At 35.8% G+C, this 15,651-nt stretch overlaps 1 protein-coding gene across 13 annotated transcripts in view; it reads left to right on the top strand.

Annotated features, from left to right (window-relative positions):
- WNK1 (WNK lysine deficient protein kinase 1) overlaps window positions 1–15,651 on the top strand; it is a 162,373-nt gene that overhangs the window by 94,071 nt on the left and 52,651 nt on the right. Inside the window, exon 1 of one of the 13 annotated variants that reach the window (XM_049624852.1) lies at window positions 4,252–15,416. The exons of the other annotated variants lie outside the window; for them this stretch is intronic. Within the exon in view, the coding sequence (XP_049480809.1) occupies window positions 15,327–15,416 (90 nt within the window). The 5' untranslated portion in view covers window positions 4,252–15,326. Of the gene's footprint in view, window positions 1–4,251; window positions 15,417–15,651 lie in introns of those variants that run through there. 13 annotated transcript variants of the gene reach the window in all.

Raw genomic sequence — 15,651 nt, 5'->3', positions numbered from 1 at the left:
CAGACACCTAACCAACTGAGCCACCCAGGCGCCTCTAGTTTTAGTTCTTACAATTAAATTAGATCTTTAACTCATTTTGCATTTATTTTTGTTTATTTTTTTTAATGTTTGTTTATTTTTGAGAGAGACAGAGAGTGAGTGGCGGAGGGGCAGAGAGAGAGGGAGACACAGAATCTGAAACAGGCTCCAGGCTCTGAGCTGGCAGCACAGAGCCCAACGCAGGGCTCAAACTCACAGATTACGAGATCATGACCCAGGCTGAAGTCAGACGCCCAACCGACTGAACCACCCAAGCACGCACCCCTTGTGTTTATTTTTGTATGTGGTGGTGGGAGGTAAGGATTTTAACTTGGTTCATTTGCTTGTGACAACTATCCAGTTGTCTCAGCACCATTTGTTGAAAAGACTAGTCTTTCTCCATTGAATGGTTTTACCCTTGCTGAAAATCATAGGCATATGGGTTTATTTCTGTACTCTCAGTTCTGTTCCATGGATCAATATGTCTTGTTTACCATTGCTTTGTAGTAGTAGTAAGCTTTGAATTAGGAAGTGTGAGTCCTTCTATTTATTCTTCAAGTTTTGTCTCTTCTTGGTCTTTTGTAACTCTGTATAAATTTTAGAATCAGCTTGTCAATTTTTACAATTCAGCTGGGATCCTGATATGTATAGCATTGAACGTATAAATAAATTTGGAGAGTATTGCATCTTAACCATACTGAGTCTTCTGGTTCATGAACATGGGATGTTTTTCCATTACTTAGATCTTTTGTAATTTTTTTCAGTGGTGTTTTATAGTGTTCAGAGTATAAGTCTTGTATTTTTTTTATTGTTTATTCTTGAGTAATGTGTGTGAGGGGTACTATTATAAATGGAATTGAATTTTTATTTCAATTTTTGATTGTTCATTACAAATACTTTTGGTTTTTGCATACTGATTTTGAATCAACAAACTTACTGAATTAATTCTAATAGTTTTTTAGTAGATTCCTTAGGATTGTCTATATACAAGATCATTTAATCTGCACATATAGCTCTTAGAAAATACAAGGCTAGGCAAGCGTGGGTGTGTGCTTTCCTTGTAAGAAAGAATTGAAAAAATAAAGTCTGGCTCTTAGTTTAATGAACAGAATTTCAGGATAAAGTTGAAAAAACAAAAAACTGGGTAGGTGTTGGCTTCTGGGAATTTTCTGATGAGAAAAAAGAGACCTGTTTTTTGATATGTCAGATTCCACTCCTGTTGTATTTATACAGTCTGTGTGTGTGAGAAGATGAACACATAATTCTCAACTTTTTCATTGAAATAACCAATAAGAGTATTTTTAAAAATTAACTATAGGAATAATAAATAAAGTTTCATAAAAGGATAATTTGCCCTTTAAGGTGGCTTGGAGTTTATTTCCTTTCATTAACTCTCCAGATTTTGCTAGAAATGACAGAATGGTTGACAAAATACTGAATTAAAACAAATCTGAACCACCCAGTTGTTTTGATAGGTCTTATACAAATCCTTGCTTGAATTCAAATATGTGAATTTAATCATTTATTCTCTTACATATAATATTACATTAAAGTTACCTCACCAGATCTACTCATACTAATTTTTTAAACCTAATTTTTTTTACGTTTATTTATTTGTTTTGAGAGAGAGGACACATGTGTGCAGGGGAAGGCCACAGAGAGAGGGGGAGAGAGAGCAAGCTCCACCTAGTGCAGAGACCAACTCGGTGCTTAAACTCACCCAACCATGAGATCATGACCTGAGCCTAAGTTGAGAGTTGTATGCTTAACCAACTGAGCCACCCAGGTGCCCTTTAAACCTAATTTTCAAGGAAGAGTTAAGAGTTGGAGTGTAGAGAGACACAGGAAACTGTATATACCTGAAATGTAAGGTGGTTCACCAATATTTGATAGTTTTCAGGGGGTGTTATAACAAAGTACCACAAACTAGGTGATTTAAACCAGCAGAAATTTATTGTCTCAGAATTTTGAGACCAGAAGTCCAAAATGAAGCTTTTAGCAAAGTCATGCTGTCTCTAAAACATGAAGGGGAAAACTTTTCATTGCCTCTTACCTTCTTATGGTTTGCCAGCAATCCTTGGCATTCCTTGGCTTGCATCTGCAGCATTTCAATCTCTGTTTCACATGGTGTTCTCCCCCTCATCTGTCTGTGTCTCCTCTTCTTATACAGACACCAGTCAGATTGTATTGAGGGCCCACCCCACCCCAGGATGACCTCATCTTAACTAATTACAGTTGCACTGCTCCTTTCTTCTTCTTCTTCTTCTTCTTCTTCTTCTTCTTCTTCTTCTTCTTCTTTTTCTTCTTCTCCTCCTTCTTCTTCTTCTTCTTCTTCTTCTTCTTCTTCTTCTTCTTCTTTTTATTTTGAGAGAGAGAGAGAAAGCTCTAGTCAGGGAGGGGCAGAGAGAGAGGGAGAGAAAGAGAATCGGAAGCAGGCTTCATGCTGTCAGCACAAAGTCTGGCGTGGGGCTCAAATCCATGAGCTGAGCGCATTAACCATGAGATCACAACCTGAGCTGAAGTCAGAGGTGAAGGTACCCAGCAATGATCCTATTTTCAAATAAGGTCAGATTCTGAGATACTGAAGGTTAGAATTCATATCTTTTTTTAAGAGAGAGCAAGCAAGCAGGGGAGAGGGGCAGAGGGAGAGAGAGAATCTTAAGCAGGCTCCACACTCAGCACAGAGCCCGATGCGGGGCTTGATCTCAAGACCCTGGGATCATGACCTGAGCTGAAATTAAGAATTGGGTACTCAATCAGCTGAGCTACCTAGGCACCCCAGAAGTTTGACATACCTTTTGGGAGGGCACAGTTCAACCCATAATAGTTCATGGGTTCATCCAGCAAATATTTAGGTCTGCTTTCTTTGTTCCAGACTTTTTTTTGGATACTAGGTATTGAATATTCTTGTTAGGTAAAACCCGAATCTTTGTCTCTTAAGAGCTTAATAGGGGAAGGGGAAGAAACAGTTTAACCCAGACAATTAGTTACCTTATGGTATAAAAACAATTATTCTAGGGATAGGTACTTAATGAAAGCATGTAAGAGTGGTGCCTAATTGAGTTTGGACAGGTTGGGGAAATTAGAAAGGGAGAGATTAAGATAGTGTTGCATGTGAGAAATCTATATATTTGTATGTCTATAGAGTTTGGAAGCAGGAAAAGAAAGAAAGGATAAAAAGAGGAAAAGAGAGCTTAGATTATACTCCAACATTTGAGGAACCATTGCAGCACTTTACACTGGGTAGTTGTAATAAGATCAGACTTAAATTTTAAATTTTTAAAAAAATTGTTCTGGCTCCAGAGTAGAGAATGGATTTATGAAGAAAGACTAAAAGCTAAAAACCCTATTTTAAGAGGCTGTTGCAGTAATCTGAAGGAATGACGGATAGATTAGGATTTACAGTAGAGTGAATGGATGAGATATGAATTAGAATTCAGTTAAGCTAAGTTGTTCTTTTTGACTTACCATTTATGAAAATAAATATGGAATAAATACCCATTGTAAATATATATCCTCTTAAAATAAGATGAATCTTGGTCATTAAACTTGATTATGAAGTTAAATATATAACGTTAGACTTTCAGACTATAAAATTTACAATTTGTATATGGAATAATTTATATATTTTATTTACTAACCATATATTGCTTTTCTTCATCCCATCATACTCTAAACCAGGGATTAATGAACTCTGAACCATGGGCCAGATCTATCTTGTTGTACAGTGTACAACCCATGACTAAGAACGGTTTCCACATTTTAAGTAATTGGGGGAAAAAATCAAAAGAAGAAAAACATATCATGTGAACATTTCAGTGTCCATAAATAATAAAGCACAACCACACTTGTTTCTGTATTATCTTTGTTTTCACACAATACAATGCAGAGTGGTAACTGGAACAGAATGTGTGTTCCAAAATGTGCTGTTTGGGCTCTTACCAGAAAAAGTTGTTGAGAGGCACCTGGGTGGCTCAGTCAGTTAAGCCTCCAACTTCAGCTCAGGTCATGATCTCGCTGTTAACCGAGTTTGAGCCCCACGTCGGTCTCTGTGCTGACAGCTCAGAGCCTGGAGCCTGTTTGGATTCTGTGTCTCTCCCTCCCCCTCCCCCTCCCCCTCCCCCTCTCACACTCTGTGCCTGTCTCTCAGAAATAAACATTAAAAAAATTTTTTTAATAAAAAGAAAAAGTTGTTGACTTCTATTGTAAACACATGTCACCAGAACTTTAAAAATTCTCCACTGAAGAGTTCTGTAATTACTAATCTGTAAAAATGATGATAATGTTCCTCTAGTAGGATGCTATTAATATAAGAATCTCAATACAAGCAAGTAATTACTTAAATTGTTAACTAAAAATTTGTGGGTAGTCTTTTCTCTCAGTCAGAAGTGGAACTATGGATTGCCTGGGTGGCTCAGTCAGTTAGTTAAGTGTCTGACTCTTGACCTTGGCTCAGGTCATGATCTCATAGTTCGTGAGTTCGATCCCCATTTTTTCAGTGGCCACATTTTTTGATATTGGCCTAAGAAATAACATCTTAAACCCAGTATTGCTTGAGGTGATCATTCTGGATTTTAAACACCAGGGTTTATGAACCAATAACTTTTGTTTACCTTTATATCAGTGCTGAATGTTTGATATCAAACAGACTAGATATGAAATACACATTAGATAGGCAAATATTTAAACATTCTCTGCTATCTCTCAGCCATACCAGCCTCCTTTGTTGGTCTTGGAATATTTCTATTTTGAAATGGGAATAAATTTTGTTATGTACCAGCAGACCATGGCTCTGCTTTTTTGTAGGCTGCTCTTAGAGACACTAGGAGGAATTGACTGGGCTGTCTCTATTATTTAGTGATAAGTGTCTCTGATTAATTTGCTAATTCACTTCCTTATTATTTCTCTAAATAAAGGTTGGTATTGAAAATGTTTTGAGGGATGATGGAATTTTAGGTTTTTTTTATATAAAATGAAGTATAAAAATAACTGCTATTTACAGAAATCAAGTTATAAACTTTTATGGTAGTACCAGTTTTTTAAAAATGCAAGTTTTATAGGTGGCCAGTATTAAATTTTATCCTTTTTCTGTACCTAACCCAGCAAATATGATTAACTGATTAAAAATAATGACTGTGGGGTTGCCTGGGTTGCTCAGTGGGTTAAGTATCCGACTTCAGCTCAGGTCATGATCTCATGGTTCATGGGTTCGAGCCCCGTGTCAAGCTCTGTGCTGACAGCTCATTGCCTGAAGCCTGCTTCAGATTCTGTGTCTCCCTCGCTGTCTGCCCCTCCCCCACTCACACTCTGTGTGTGTGTGTGTGTGTGTGTGTGTGTGTGTGTGTCTCTCAAAAATAAAGATTAAAAACAATTAAAAAAAAAATGACTGTAGGATGAGTAGATGAAAAACATAGCTAAACTGTTGATTTAAAAAGTTGCTCACCAGAGGCTCACGGCTAAAATGAGTGTTTTAGAGTTATATGGCTTCAGACTGTTAGGCACAGCACTGCCATATGATCAGATAAAAATTTATATAAGAAATTATTTGATAAAAGTAAAAAAAAAATTTAAGAAAGGCATTTGAGACACTAAAAAACAAATGTATCTTTATTTGCATATGCAGACTCTAGTTCAAAACCCCCTTCTCAAATGAGAGAAGTCTTTTCATGTTAATTTAATAGAACCTAGAAAGACCAATATCATTTTCCACATTCTTAGTACTTACCCTGTTTTTATTTTTTTCCCTTTTTTAAAGATAAAATTCACATACCATAAAAATTCATTTTAAGATGTAAAATTCAGTTTTTAAAATATATTCATGCTGCACCTTTCTATCACCCCCCAAAAGAAATCCCATATCCATTAACACTCACTCTCCATTCCCCCTTCCAACGAGCCTCTGGCAACCACTCATCCATCTACTTTATGTCTCTCTGGATTTGATTTGCCTGTTGTGGACATTTAATACAAATGAAATCATATGATATATACCCTTTTGTGTTATGCTTTGTTTGTTTTTCTGTTTTGCCTTTTGTGGCATGCTTTGACTTAGCATAATGTTCTGAAGGTTTATCCATGTTGTAGCAAGTATTAGCATTTCGTTCTTTTTATAGCTGAATAATACTCCATTGTATGGATGGATATACCACATTTGTTTCCCTTTAGTTCTATAGTTCCTTCTCCTTCTCTCGTTGTTAAACTGTTAGAATCTATAGCCACCCTCCCTTCTGGAAAGGGACTGCAGAACAGAAAAAATGAAATATATATTGTCTTAAAAGATACTGTCCAAGAATTTGATTTATCAAATCTTTGTACATACTATACTGATAGCATAGCATATGACACATTGAGTCATTTAGTAATAGTTTGAAGAATAAATGATTTAATTAAAGGAATCCCAAATATAGTCAGTTAGACACTTATTTAAGTTTGGGAGGTTGAATTAACCTTGCAAAACAGGAATGAAACTTAAGGTCACCTTTGAAGTTTTAACAAAGCTATCCTAAAATGAAATTGAATAATACTAAGTAGAAACAGATAACACATATAAAAGCAATATATTTTCTATAATGGGTAAAACTATTTGGTACCAAAAGAGCAGAAAACAAAAACTTAAAAAGTTAAGAGTCAAAATTCCAGGACAAGAAGGATATGTGAAAAAGTCATCTATGCATGTATTTTCCATCGATTATCAAATCTCATAGTTGTAATTTCTAAACAACTATTTTATAAGTAACTCTTTCCATTATGAGGGTAGGTCTGTATTTTGTTGGAAGTGTTTCAGTATAATTTTTACCCTATAATCACTCTCACTTTATTCTCTGAGATTTCATAGGGAAAACTAAATCATAAGTTCACTTGCTAGTACCTCTGACATTTCAGGACAATTCCTGATTCATGGATCCTTTCTCATTGAGACCCATCATTTTCAGTTTTTAGAACTACAGGTTTCCCTCACTGTCCACAAACAGAGCATTCCCTTGAAGTCTTTTGTAAGCTGAAAAGGCATAAAAGGGAAGGAGTAATTATTATTAATATAGATTCATATTAAATTTTTTGAGCATTCTCAGACTCCAATTATAACCTCTTTTAAGATTTTCTAATACCGTAGGATATATCTTGCTAACAGATGCATAAAATAAGTTAAAGCGCAGATGTTCACAGGCACAATTTAAAGCTATGGTGTCTTGATGCTAAATGTAGCTCCCAGGGGAAGGAGCTCAGCTTTGCCACTCTTGCTTTGATGGCTCACTGCAAAACAGGCCCTGAAATCTACTTTTGCTTTTTTTCATAAAAGCAAAAATCCTTTTTGGATTTCTTTTGGTTAGTGAAAACAGGTACTCATGTAGGTCTTTCATAAAAGCAAAGTGGTGTGGGGCACCTGGGTGGCTCAGTCGGTTGAGTGTCTGACTCTTGAGTTCAGTTCAGGTCATGATCTCATGTTTGCTGAGTTCGACCCTGCGTCAGGCTTGGAGTTGAGTGTGGAGCCTGCTAGTGATTCTGTCTCTTCCTCTGCCCCTTGCCTGCTTGTCCTTTTTCTCTCTCTAAAAAACTGAAAAAAAAAAAAAAAACAAAACCAAAAAAACACAAAAAACCAAACTGTCATAATGTAAACTTTCCAAAAGCGGGGGATACCTGTTCCTTTGGATTTCTTGAGGGAATGTGTAACTGGAAAAGGAAAGTGCTCAGCAGTTGTTTCCTTTGACCTAGAAGAGACTAAACAGGAAGAAGAATCATAATTGGAGATAAAGAACTTGATAAGGTTATAAGACATTGCAAAGGCCTGGTAGAGGTTTGAGATTCTGTCCGTTAAGATACTTTGAGAAGAGATTAAGATAGCAGCTACCAGATTTGAATGATTTAATTCAGTGACTGTCACTCTTTTTACCAGGACGCTTTATAATCATAAAAATTATTGAGGACCCCAGAAAGCTTTTGCTCACTTATGTTATATCTATTTTACTGTATTAGAAACTAACACAGTCTTATAATGTAATAACATAATAAGCCCAATAATATGTTGACATCAATAACATTTTTATAAAAAAATGTTTTTGTCCAAAACTAATTTTAAAGATTTAGTGAAAAGACAGCATTTTTACATTTTTGCAACCATCTTTAATGTCTGGTCAGCAACAAGACAGCTGGGTTCTCATGTCTGCTGTATGAAATCTGTTGCAGTATTTTTTTTTTTTTATTGAAATGTATAAAGAAAAGCTGGCCTCACACAGATATGTCATTGGAAAAGAGGTACCTTGTCTATCCCCTGAAAGAGTTTTGAATACTACACTTTGAGAGTCTCTAATTAGATCTTTGCTATGCAAAGTGTAGTTCCCCCACCAGCAACATTGACATCCCAGGGCACTTGTGAAAAATGTAAAATTTTCACTTCATCCCAGACAGCTCAAATCAAAATCTGCATTTTACGAGTTCCAATGGTGATTCATATGTACGTTAAAGTTTGAGAAGTATGAGCTGGAACAGTGATCACCTGACGTCCCTTCCAGTCCTGTGTAACATAGACTAAATAAGATAATGCCAAAACGTTATTTGAAAATAATTATTCCATCATTCATGAAATTTTTTTACTAGCATTAAAAGTAACCAGACTGATTTAGAAATTTTATCCTACTTAATTGCATTTTTTTTCCTGACTTATTGAGGAGTTGCTTTTTTACTTTTTTATTTTATTTTTTTACAGAGAGCATATGAGTGGGGGAGAGGGTCGGGGTCAGGGAGTAATGGGGGGGGAGAATCTCAAGCAGGCTCTATGCTCAGTGTGGACCCCGGTGTGGGGTTCGATCCCACAATCCTGGGTTCATGACCTGAGCCAGAATCAAAAGTCAGACACTCAACCAATTGAGCCACCCAGGTGGCCCAGGAGTTGCTTTTTTAAAAAGCAAAATAATAAGTCAAGCTGTGGAAGAGATGGAATAAAAAGCTTGAGAAGTTCTTTAAGTCAGTGGAGCTGTGTTAGGATTCTTAGTTTCTAGCGATACTGCAGGCATTCACTTGTGCTTTATTTTTCCTCTCAGCTGTGAGAATTTAGTTCTGTATTATCTACAGTCCCTTATTCTGTCCTGTCAGTCATTATATTTCTTATCTGGGAAATGCTGTCTTGATTTCACCAACCTCCATCTGTATCTTCTGGCTTCCAATTAAGAATAACATCATCCATGTCCTTTTTTAGTTTTCTAAAATTTTTCTCATGTTTTGAGTGCTGAGATAAATGTGAGGATTGAAGTAAATACATAGATTATATAATGATTTATATAATTATGTAAGCAATAATGATGACTCTTGTGTTGAAATGCACCCTGATTGTTAAGTCTGCTTTGGATATAAATTTAACTAATGTTTTAAAGTGTATGTTAGCATCAGTGCCTAACTATTGGTCATTTAATAAGGAAGCATGTTGGTTATCTATTCAGAGCTCATAGGGCTCCCTGATGCAAATCCCCCACCACCCCTACTAATGCCTTACCACCACCATCAGCCAGTGCTCCTGCCACTCCATATTTCTGGTTTCCATCCCAGATCTACTATGTATACCTTAGTATAGTCAGTAAACACTGAAATAGTAATTACAGTAAAGAAGGTGGATTTCATAGACATAAAGAAGTAGGGGATTTTGATCTCCTTCCAGAGGGTCAGAGACAGTGTTCCAGTAAAAATATGTTTAAGCTGAGAACTTTAGTGGCCTATTGTGACAGAGGTGGTGAAGCAAATTTTGTATGAAGTAATTATCAGTAGCTTCAGCTCCTTGGCACTCTTTATCAGGAATATTTTAGGATTTTTGGAAGAAAGTCATGCCAGTATCATTCTCCTCTATATTCCCATCATACTCTACCTCTGTTTTATTAATATAATAATTATTATGTTGATATTAACTATTGTTCCTCCCCTCCCCCATTAGAACTGAGCCCCTCAAGGACAGGTTTCTTTTTTCCTCTTAGAGAGCAATTCACTACTACATGTCTGACCCTGCAGTGGTGCACTGTCATACAAGTAGTGGGTGACAGCAGTGTAAATATTAATAAATAATACATCATTTGTGCCAGGCATTGCATCAAACACTTTGCGTATGTTACATAGCTTAATTCTTCCAGTAACCTGGGGGTGGTAAAGAGTAAATGCTACTATTATCAACATTTTGTGAATATAGGTCTGAAGCCCAGGAAGTCTAGCCCAAGATTACATATTTAGAAAATAACAGAGCATTCTGTTATTTTTGTTATTATCTGATTCCAGATCCCCTGCTTATATCAAAATGCTGCATCAAATCCATAAATGTCAATTACAGTGTCAAATCTGTGACCTAAGGGTATTTAAACTTGTCTGTGTAAGTGCTGATGTGGAGGGGGTAAATATAGACTGTGGTTTAGTAATTACATTCTATAGTGCACTGATAATAAATTGTTGCATGTCATTGTTCTGTACATGCAGTTTATTCAGGTCTGTACTTGAAATATTACTTGCTCAGAGAGGCTTTCCCGAAAATATTTTTTAGTGTGCACACACTTCTATCCCCTGATGGTTTTATTTTTCTTCATGGCTTTTGTCACAGGTTTATAGTATTCATCTGAAGCCCCAGTTAGTATACAAATTCTATGAATTGGAGATTTTATTTGACTTGTTCGTTGGTTGTATTTGTAGTATTTAGAGACTGGCAAGTCATAGGCACTCAGTATTTGTGAAATGAACACACGGATACAGAACTGTAGAGAGTGAAACCCAATTTTACGTTGCCTGTGGAGGAACTGGGCTCTGGAGTTGGGTCTCCTTGAGTTTAAATCCCAGCAATGTCCTTTCCTAGCTGTGATACTTTGGGCAAGTTATTTAACTAATCTGAACCTAAGGGGTTTATGAGGATTAAATGAGTAATGTGTGTAGAACATAACAAAGTGCCTGACATGCAGTTATCAATCAGTACTTAGTAGGTATTGCTGTTATTATCGTTAGCATCGGTATTACATACTTAGTAGTGAATTACGTTCTCTCATTCCATTCTTTATCCAGTGACATTCAGTAAATCACAGTTATAAAATGTGTTTAATGAACTTAAAGTCAAGTTTTTTTTTTAATTTTTTTTTTTTAACGTTTATTTATTTTTGAGACAGAGAGAGACAGAGCATGAACGGGGGAGGGTCAGAGAGAGGGAGACACAGAATCTGAAACAGGCTCCAGGCTCTGAGCTGTCAGCACAGAGCCCGACGCGGGGCTTGAACTCACTGACCGCGAGATCATGACCTGAGCTGAAGTCGGCCGCTTAACCGACTGAGCCACCCAGATGCCCCTAAAGTCAAGTTTTAGAATGAATGAGCTAACATTTATTTGTTATTTTGCTTCTTGCCAATAATCTTGAAAGTGCTTTGCATATACTATCTTATCTTTATCCTGGTAAGTAGATAATATATTCATTTCACAGATAAGAAAATAGAATCACAGGTTAAGCATTTTGTCCCATGGACATGCAGGAGAAATAATAATAATAATAATAACAATAATAATAATAATAATAATAATGGTGGTAGTGGTTGTGGTGTCAGAAATCAAGCATCACTAATATGACAATAACAGACCTTAAAGTTTTTTCTTTACTTGTTTTTTAACTTTTTTTTTAGACCTCGAGGGAAAAACATCTGAGAGTAAGGAAATTAGGGTACATGGACAGCATAAGACTGATATAGCATGTTTTAGCCCTGTATAGAGAGGTTCACAATACCTCGTTTAAAGGAGAAAAACTTCAGTTGTCTTGAAAATCTGCCATTGGTAATGAGAAAATCCAAATAAGAGTAATGAGCACAATTTTTGTCTGCTATTAAAAGAATAGAAACTACAGTAAGCAATGTCGTCAGTTTTTTTTTTTATATGAAGGATAGTGCACTTGAGGTTGGAGCCATACACAAGCTTTCATGAATCCGGAGAGTAATGAGCCTTGGGGAATCATGAGGTAAACTAATTTCCTTTGATAGAGCTAGGTAGATTTTGTAGGAAGTTTGAAGAGGTTTGTTTTCCAATGGGATCATAAGGTATGTTCAAATTCCTGTAAACTAATGGTTCATACCAATAAGAATCTGGCTGAATCCAGCCTCATAACAACCAAGTTAGAAATAATGGGGATTTTTAATTACTTTGTTTGTGTAATTTGACTTTGTCACTGATTCCATTAGCCATTGGATTGCAAGATTTGAACATTCTGTCTGGGAAAAACAGAACTAAAGCAGTTAGGGTGAAATTCCTTTTACTTTTTTATATAACAGATTACAATTCACCCCACCTTTTTTTTTTTAACTGAAACAAGTGATTCCTGATTAGATAGTGTTTGAAAAGTTGAGGAAAACTGTATGTTTTTCTTTAGCAGCTGGAATTTTTATAGTAATGCAGAGATCTAAATCCACTGGAATTAGCTGACATGATTCCTTTATAAATTTTATTCGTGTTTCCATCCAGTAAATTTGGATTCTGCATGTAAAAGAAACCTATGTGTATCATGGGCTATATCTTGGGGACGTTTTGCATGATTTTCAGAGGCATTTCATTATTCTGTGATTTGATTAAAATTAAAGCTTCTTAATCAGATTGTTATTCTTAAACCAAAGAGTTCTGAGTATCATTCTTAATGTTTTAGGTACTAAGGAACTTGGGAAATCCTTATTTCAGAATTTCTCAAAAAAGCTGTTTTGTTTTTTTTATATTTGCTGAATGTTGCTGTATAATTCACAGGGCATTAGACTATAGAATAAAAACTGCTAGAATATAGAATGATAGTTTCTATACTTAAGTATGTTATAGCAATATTGAGTTTCTTGGTATCTTAAAAGTAATTTACATGCCAAAAGATATATAGATACTTTGTAATTGCTACCTTCTCATTATATATGATTTGTAGTATACCTTGAAAGAAGTGTAGAACTCAGTTGGCTAAAAAAAGTGGGGAGTAGTAAGAGTATTCTTATTAGTGAAAATGTGCACTAAGTATTTGGTGAACAAGTAACCGGTTTGACTGGACTTATTTTGGGGAAGAGAAGAGTAGAGAAGAAGGCGGAAGTTGGATTGTGAGGGCTTTTCACACCAGATCAAGAAAATTTAAAAAACCGGAACATGGGCTAGAAGTAACATTGAACTAGGCATTGTGGAATCTGGATTCTAGGTTTTGCTTTACCATTGACGACGAGGCCGTTACCCATAAAAACCGATTCTGTTTTATTCTAGGTGCTAAAGATGATACAGTGTATCTGGCAGGTGTCTAATAAGGACTAGAGTGGACTAGACTAGATACTTCATAGATGCCAGTTGAATTAATGAATTGATTCTAGCTTTGATATGGCATTAATCTCTCTGGGCCAAAATGGTCTCATTTGAATAAGGAGGACCTCTCAGATTCTTTCTAGATCTGTGATCCTATGGCAGTCTTGTAGATGTGGAGAACTATTAACCATTTTTGAGTAGTGTAATGTGAGTTAAATGATGTCAAGTGACTGGAAAGGGCTAAATGTCAGATGATTAAATGAAGCCAGATGGTTGATCTGGTCACAATATAAAATACAAATTGGAGATGGAGAGAATAGAAACAATGAAGCCCATCTGAAATTGGTTAAGTTTAAAGAGGTGAGGTGTTAATAATCTGGACTTTGGTGGTCACAGTTGTTATGCAAAAGAAGCAGTGATTTTGAGAGGTAACAAAGAAATTAGCAAAAATCTCATTTTGCCTGGCCAGAGATCTTTGACTGTTGGAAGGACAGTAGGAATACTAGTAGCAGAAGTGTTTACCAGTTGCTTTAAACATTTATCTTTGTTTAAAGAGCTCATAGAGAATAATAATACTTAAGTATTTTGAGAGAAGTAAGCATCCAAGAATGACTAAGTTTTCTGTTCTGGATCATGGAAATAGTGATGATACCACTGAAAGAAATGAGGAAATTTAGAGAAAAGCACTGACTTAATTAAAGAGAAAGAAGAATTAGAGCTTAGATGTAAACTCTTGTACATATATGTGAATGATATTTTTATTGTATATGTTGAAAACTCTTATTTTGATATATAGAAAAGACTGGTCTAGATATTTGTGCCTGTATTATACCTCTGTCCAAAAAAAGTGATCTCATTGTGGTTTTGTGTGTTGCCCAGCAGAATTTTAAAATCCAGGTAACAAGTCACCTGTTTTCTAGCTCTTTCATTTTCATTTAGCTAGCATAGTCCTAAGCAAGCTTACTCTCAAACATTTAAGTTAAAGGTAATGCTGGACCACATTACTGTATTTCTGACTAATACCTGACATTCTAAACTACCTAGTTAGTGATGAATTGTGTTGAGCCAAAGATCAATAACAACTAGTACTTTGAATAGGACTTTATTCTGTTACCCATTATAACAGTGCAATGAAAGTGCTTTTTCTACCATCTTTGTTAGTGACATGAAGAAAAACCTTTCCTTAATCACTAAGTCAAAGTAGTAGTTATGTGGGTCCATGAGATCTTCCTGGAAAATGGGAATATCTTTAGGTTTATATGCATGTTGAGGCTTTTAATAAAAGGGAAGGGAGAAGAGTAAATTTTTACCATTTCCATGTACTAATTCACAGCCTTTTTTTTTTTTTTTTAATGTAACATAAGAGAGTAGTAAGGCTTTAATATCACCTCTTTTTAAATTAGGTAAACATTTAAAACTAGGTAATTATTATCCACAGTTTTCGAGTGAGTTTAAGGGATGTGGTCCAGGTCCCACACACAAACCTGGTGTATGAGAAGTTGACCTGAGAACCCAGCCCAGTATCATGATTTCCTTCAACAGTGTTCTTTTGGCTACACATTCAGAGTTTATGTTTTGGTTGTTGAACTCAATCCCTATTTTCATTTAAAAGCATAGTTCCAACACGATGAGGGGTGAGAGAGTGTTTAGATAAATAGATTTCTAGTGTGGGTTTTGATGTCAAGGAGGCAGAACCTGTGGATATAATGGGTGGAGCTTTGAGCAAGTAAAAATCTTATTTTGCTTGTCCTAGGTTCTGTTGCTTTTAGAGGAGAAACAGGAGGTGCAGAAGCAGAAGAGTTTCCCTGTTGTTCAGCCTGTAGCTTTGTTTAAAGGGCCTATCTAGAATAGTAGATTATTGGCTAAGCAGAGCAAACGGAGAATTGGAGAGTCTGAGAGTTGGAGAAGCATGGCTAGTGTTAAACAAGAATCTATGCTTCGATCTGACTTTGATGTCTGCCTTACTTATGCTGTAGGCTAACTTACTCTGTTAATTTAGGTCTTATCAATTTCCTCTCTTTTCCTCTAACTGTAACAAGTGTATTTTGCCTTTTGTGATGGATTTTACAAAGAAAGACTTCTGCTCAGTGTTTGTCATCGTAAATTCTCATTGTTGCTGCTGCCCTCAAAAGGATTGTGTAAATGAGGTGGGTAAGAATTTCTAATAAATACAAAAGGTATATTGTAGCCATTGGGTGATATTTGAAGCAAGTATCAGTTAAAGTACTGAAATTGTTTACTTTAGAATGCTTTTTAAAATACTTGATGTTTTGTGGTTTAGTTAACTTGCACTACATTTCTTATGAGGAGGAAAGAGGCTTTTCTCAATTCTGAATGGTTAGGAAAAGTTTTACTTTTATGAAAGGATACATAAATGTTACC

Source organism: Panthera uncia, chromosome B4, assembly GCF_023721935.1.
Source record: "Panthera uncia isolate 11264 chromosome B4, Puncia_PCG_1.0, whole genome shotgun sequence".
Classification (NCBI taxonomy): domain Eukaryota; kingdom Metazoa; phylum Chordata; class Mammalia; order Carnivora; family Felidae; genus Panthera; species Panthera uncia.
Note: the sequence above shows the minus strand (reverse complement) of the source record. Positions and strands in the feature narration are given on the sequence as shown.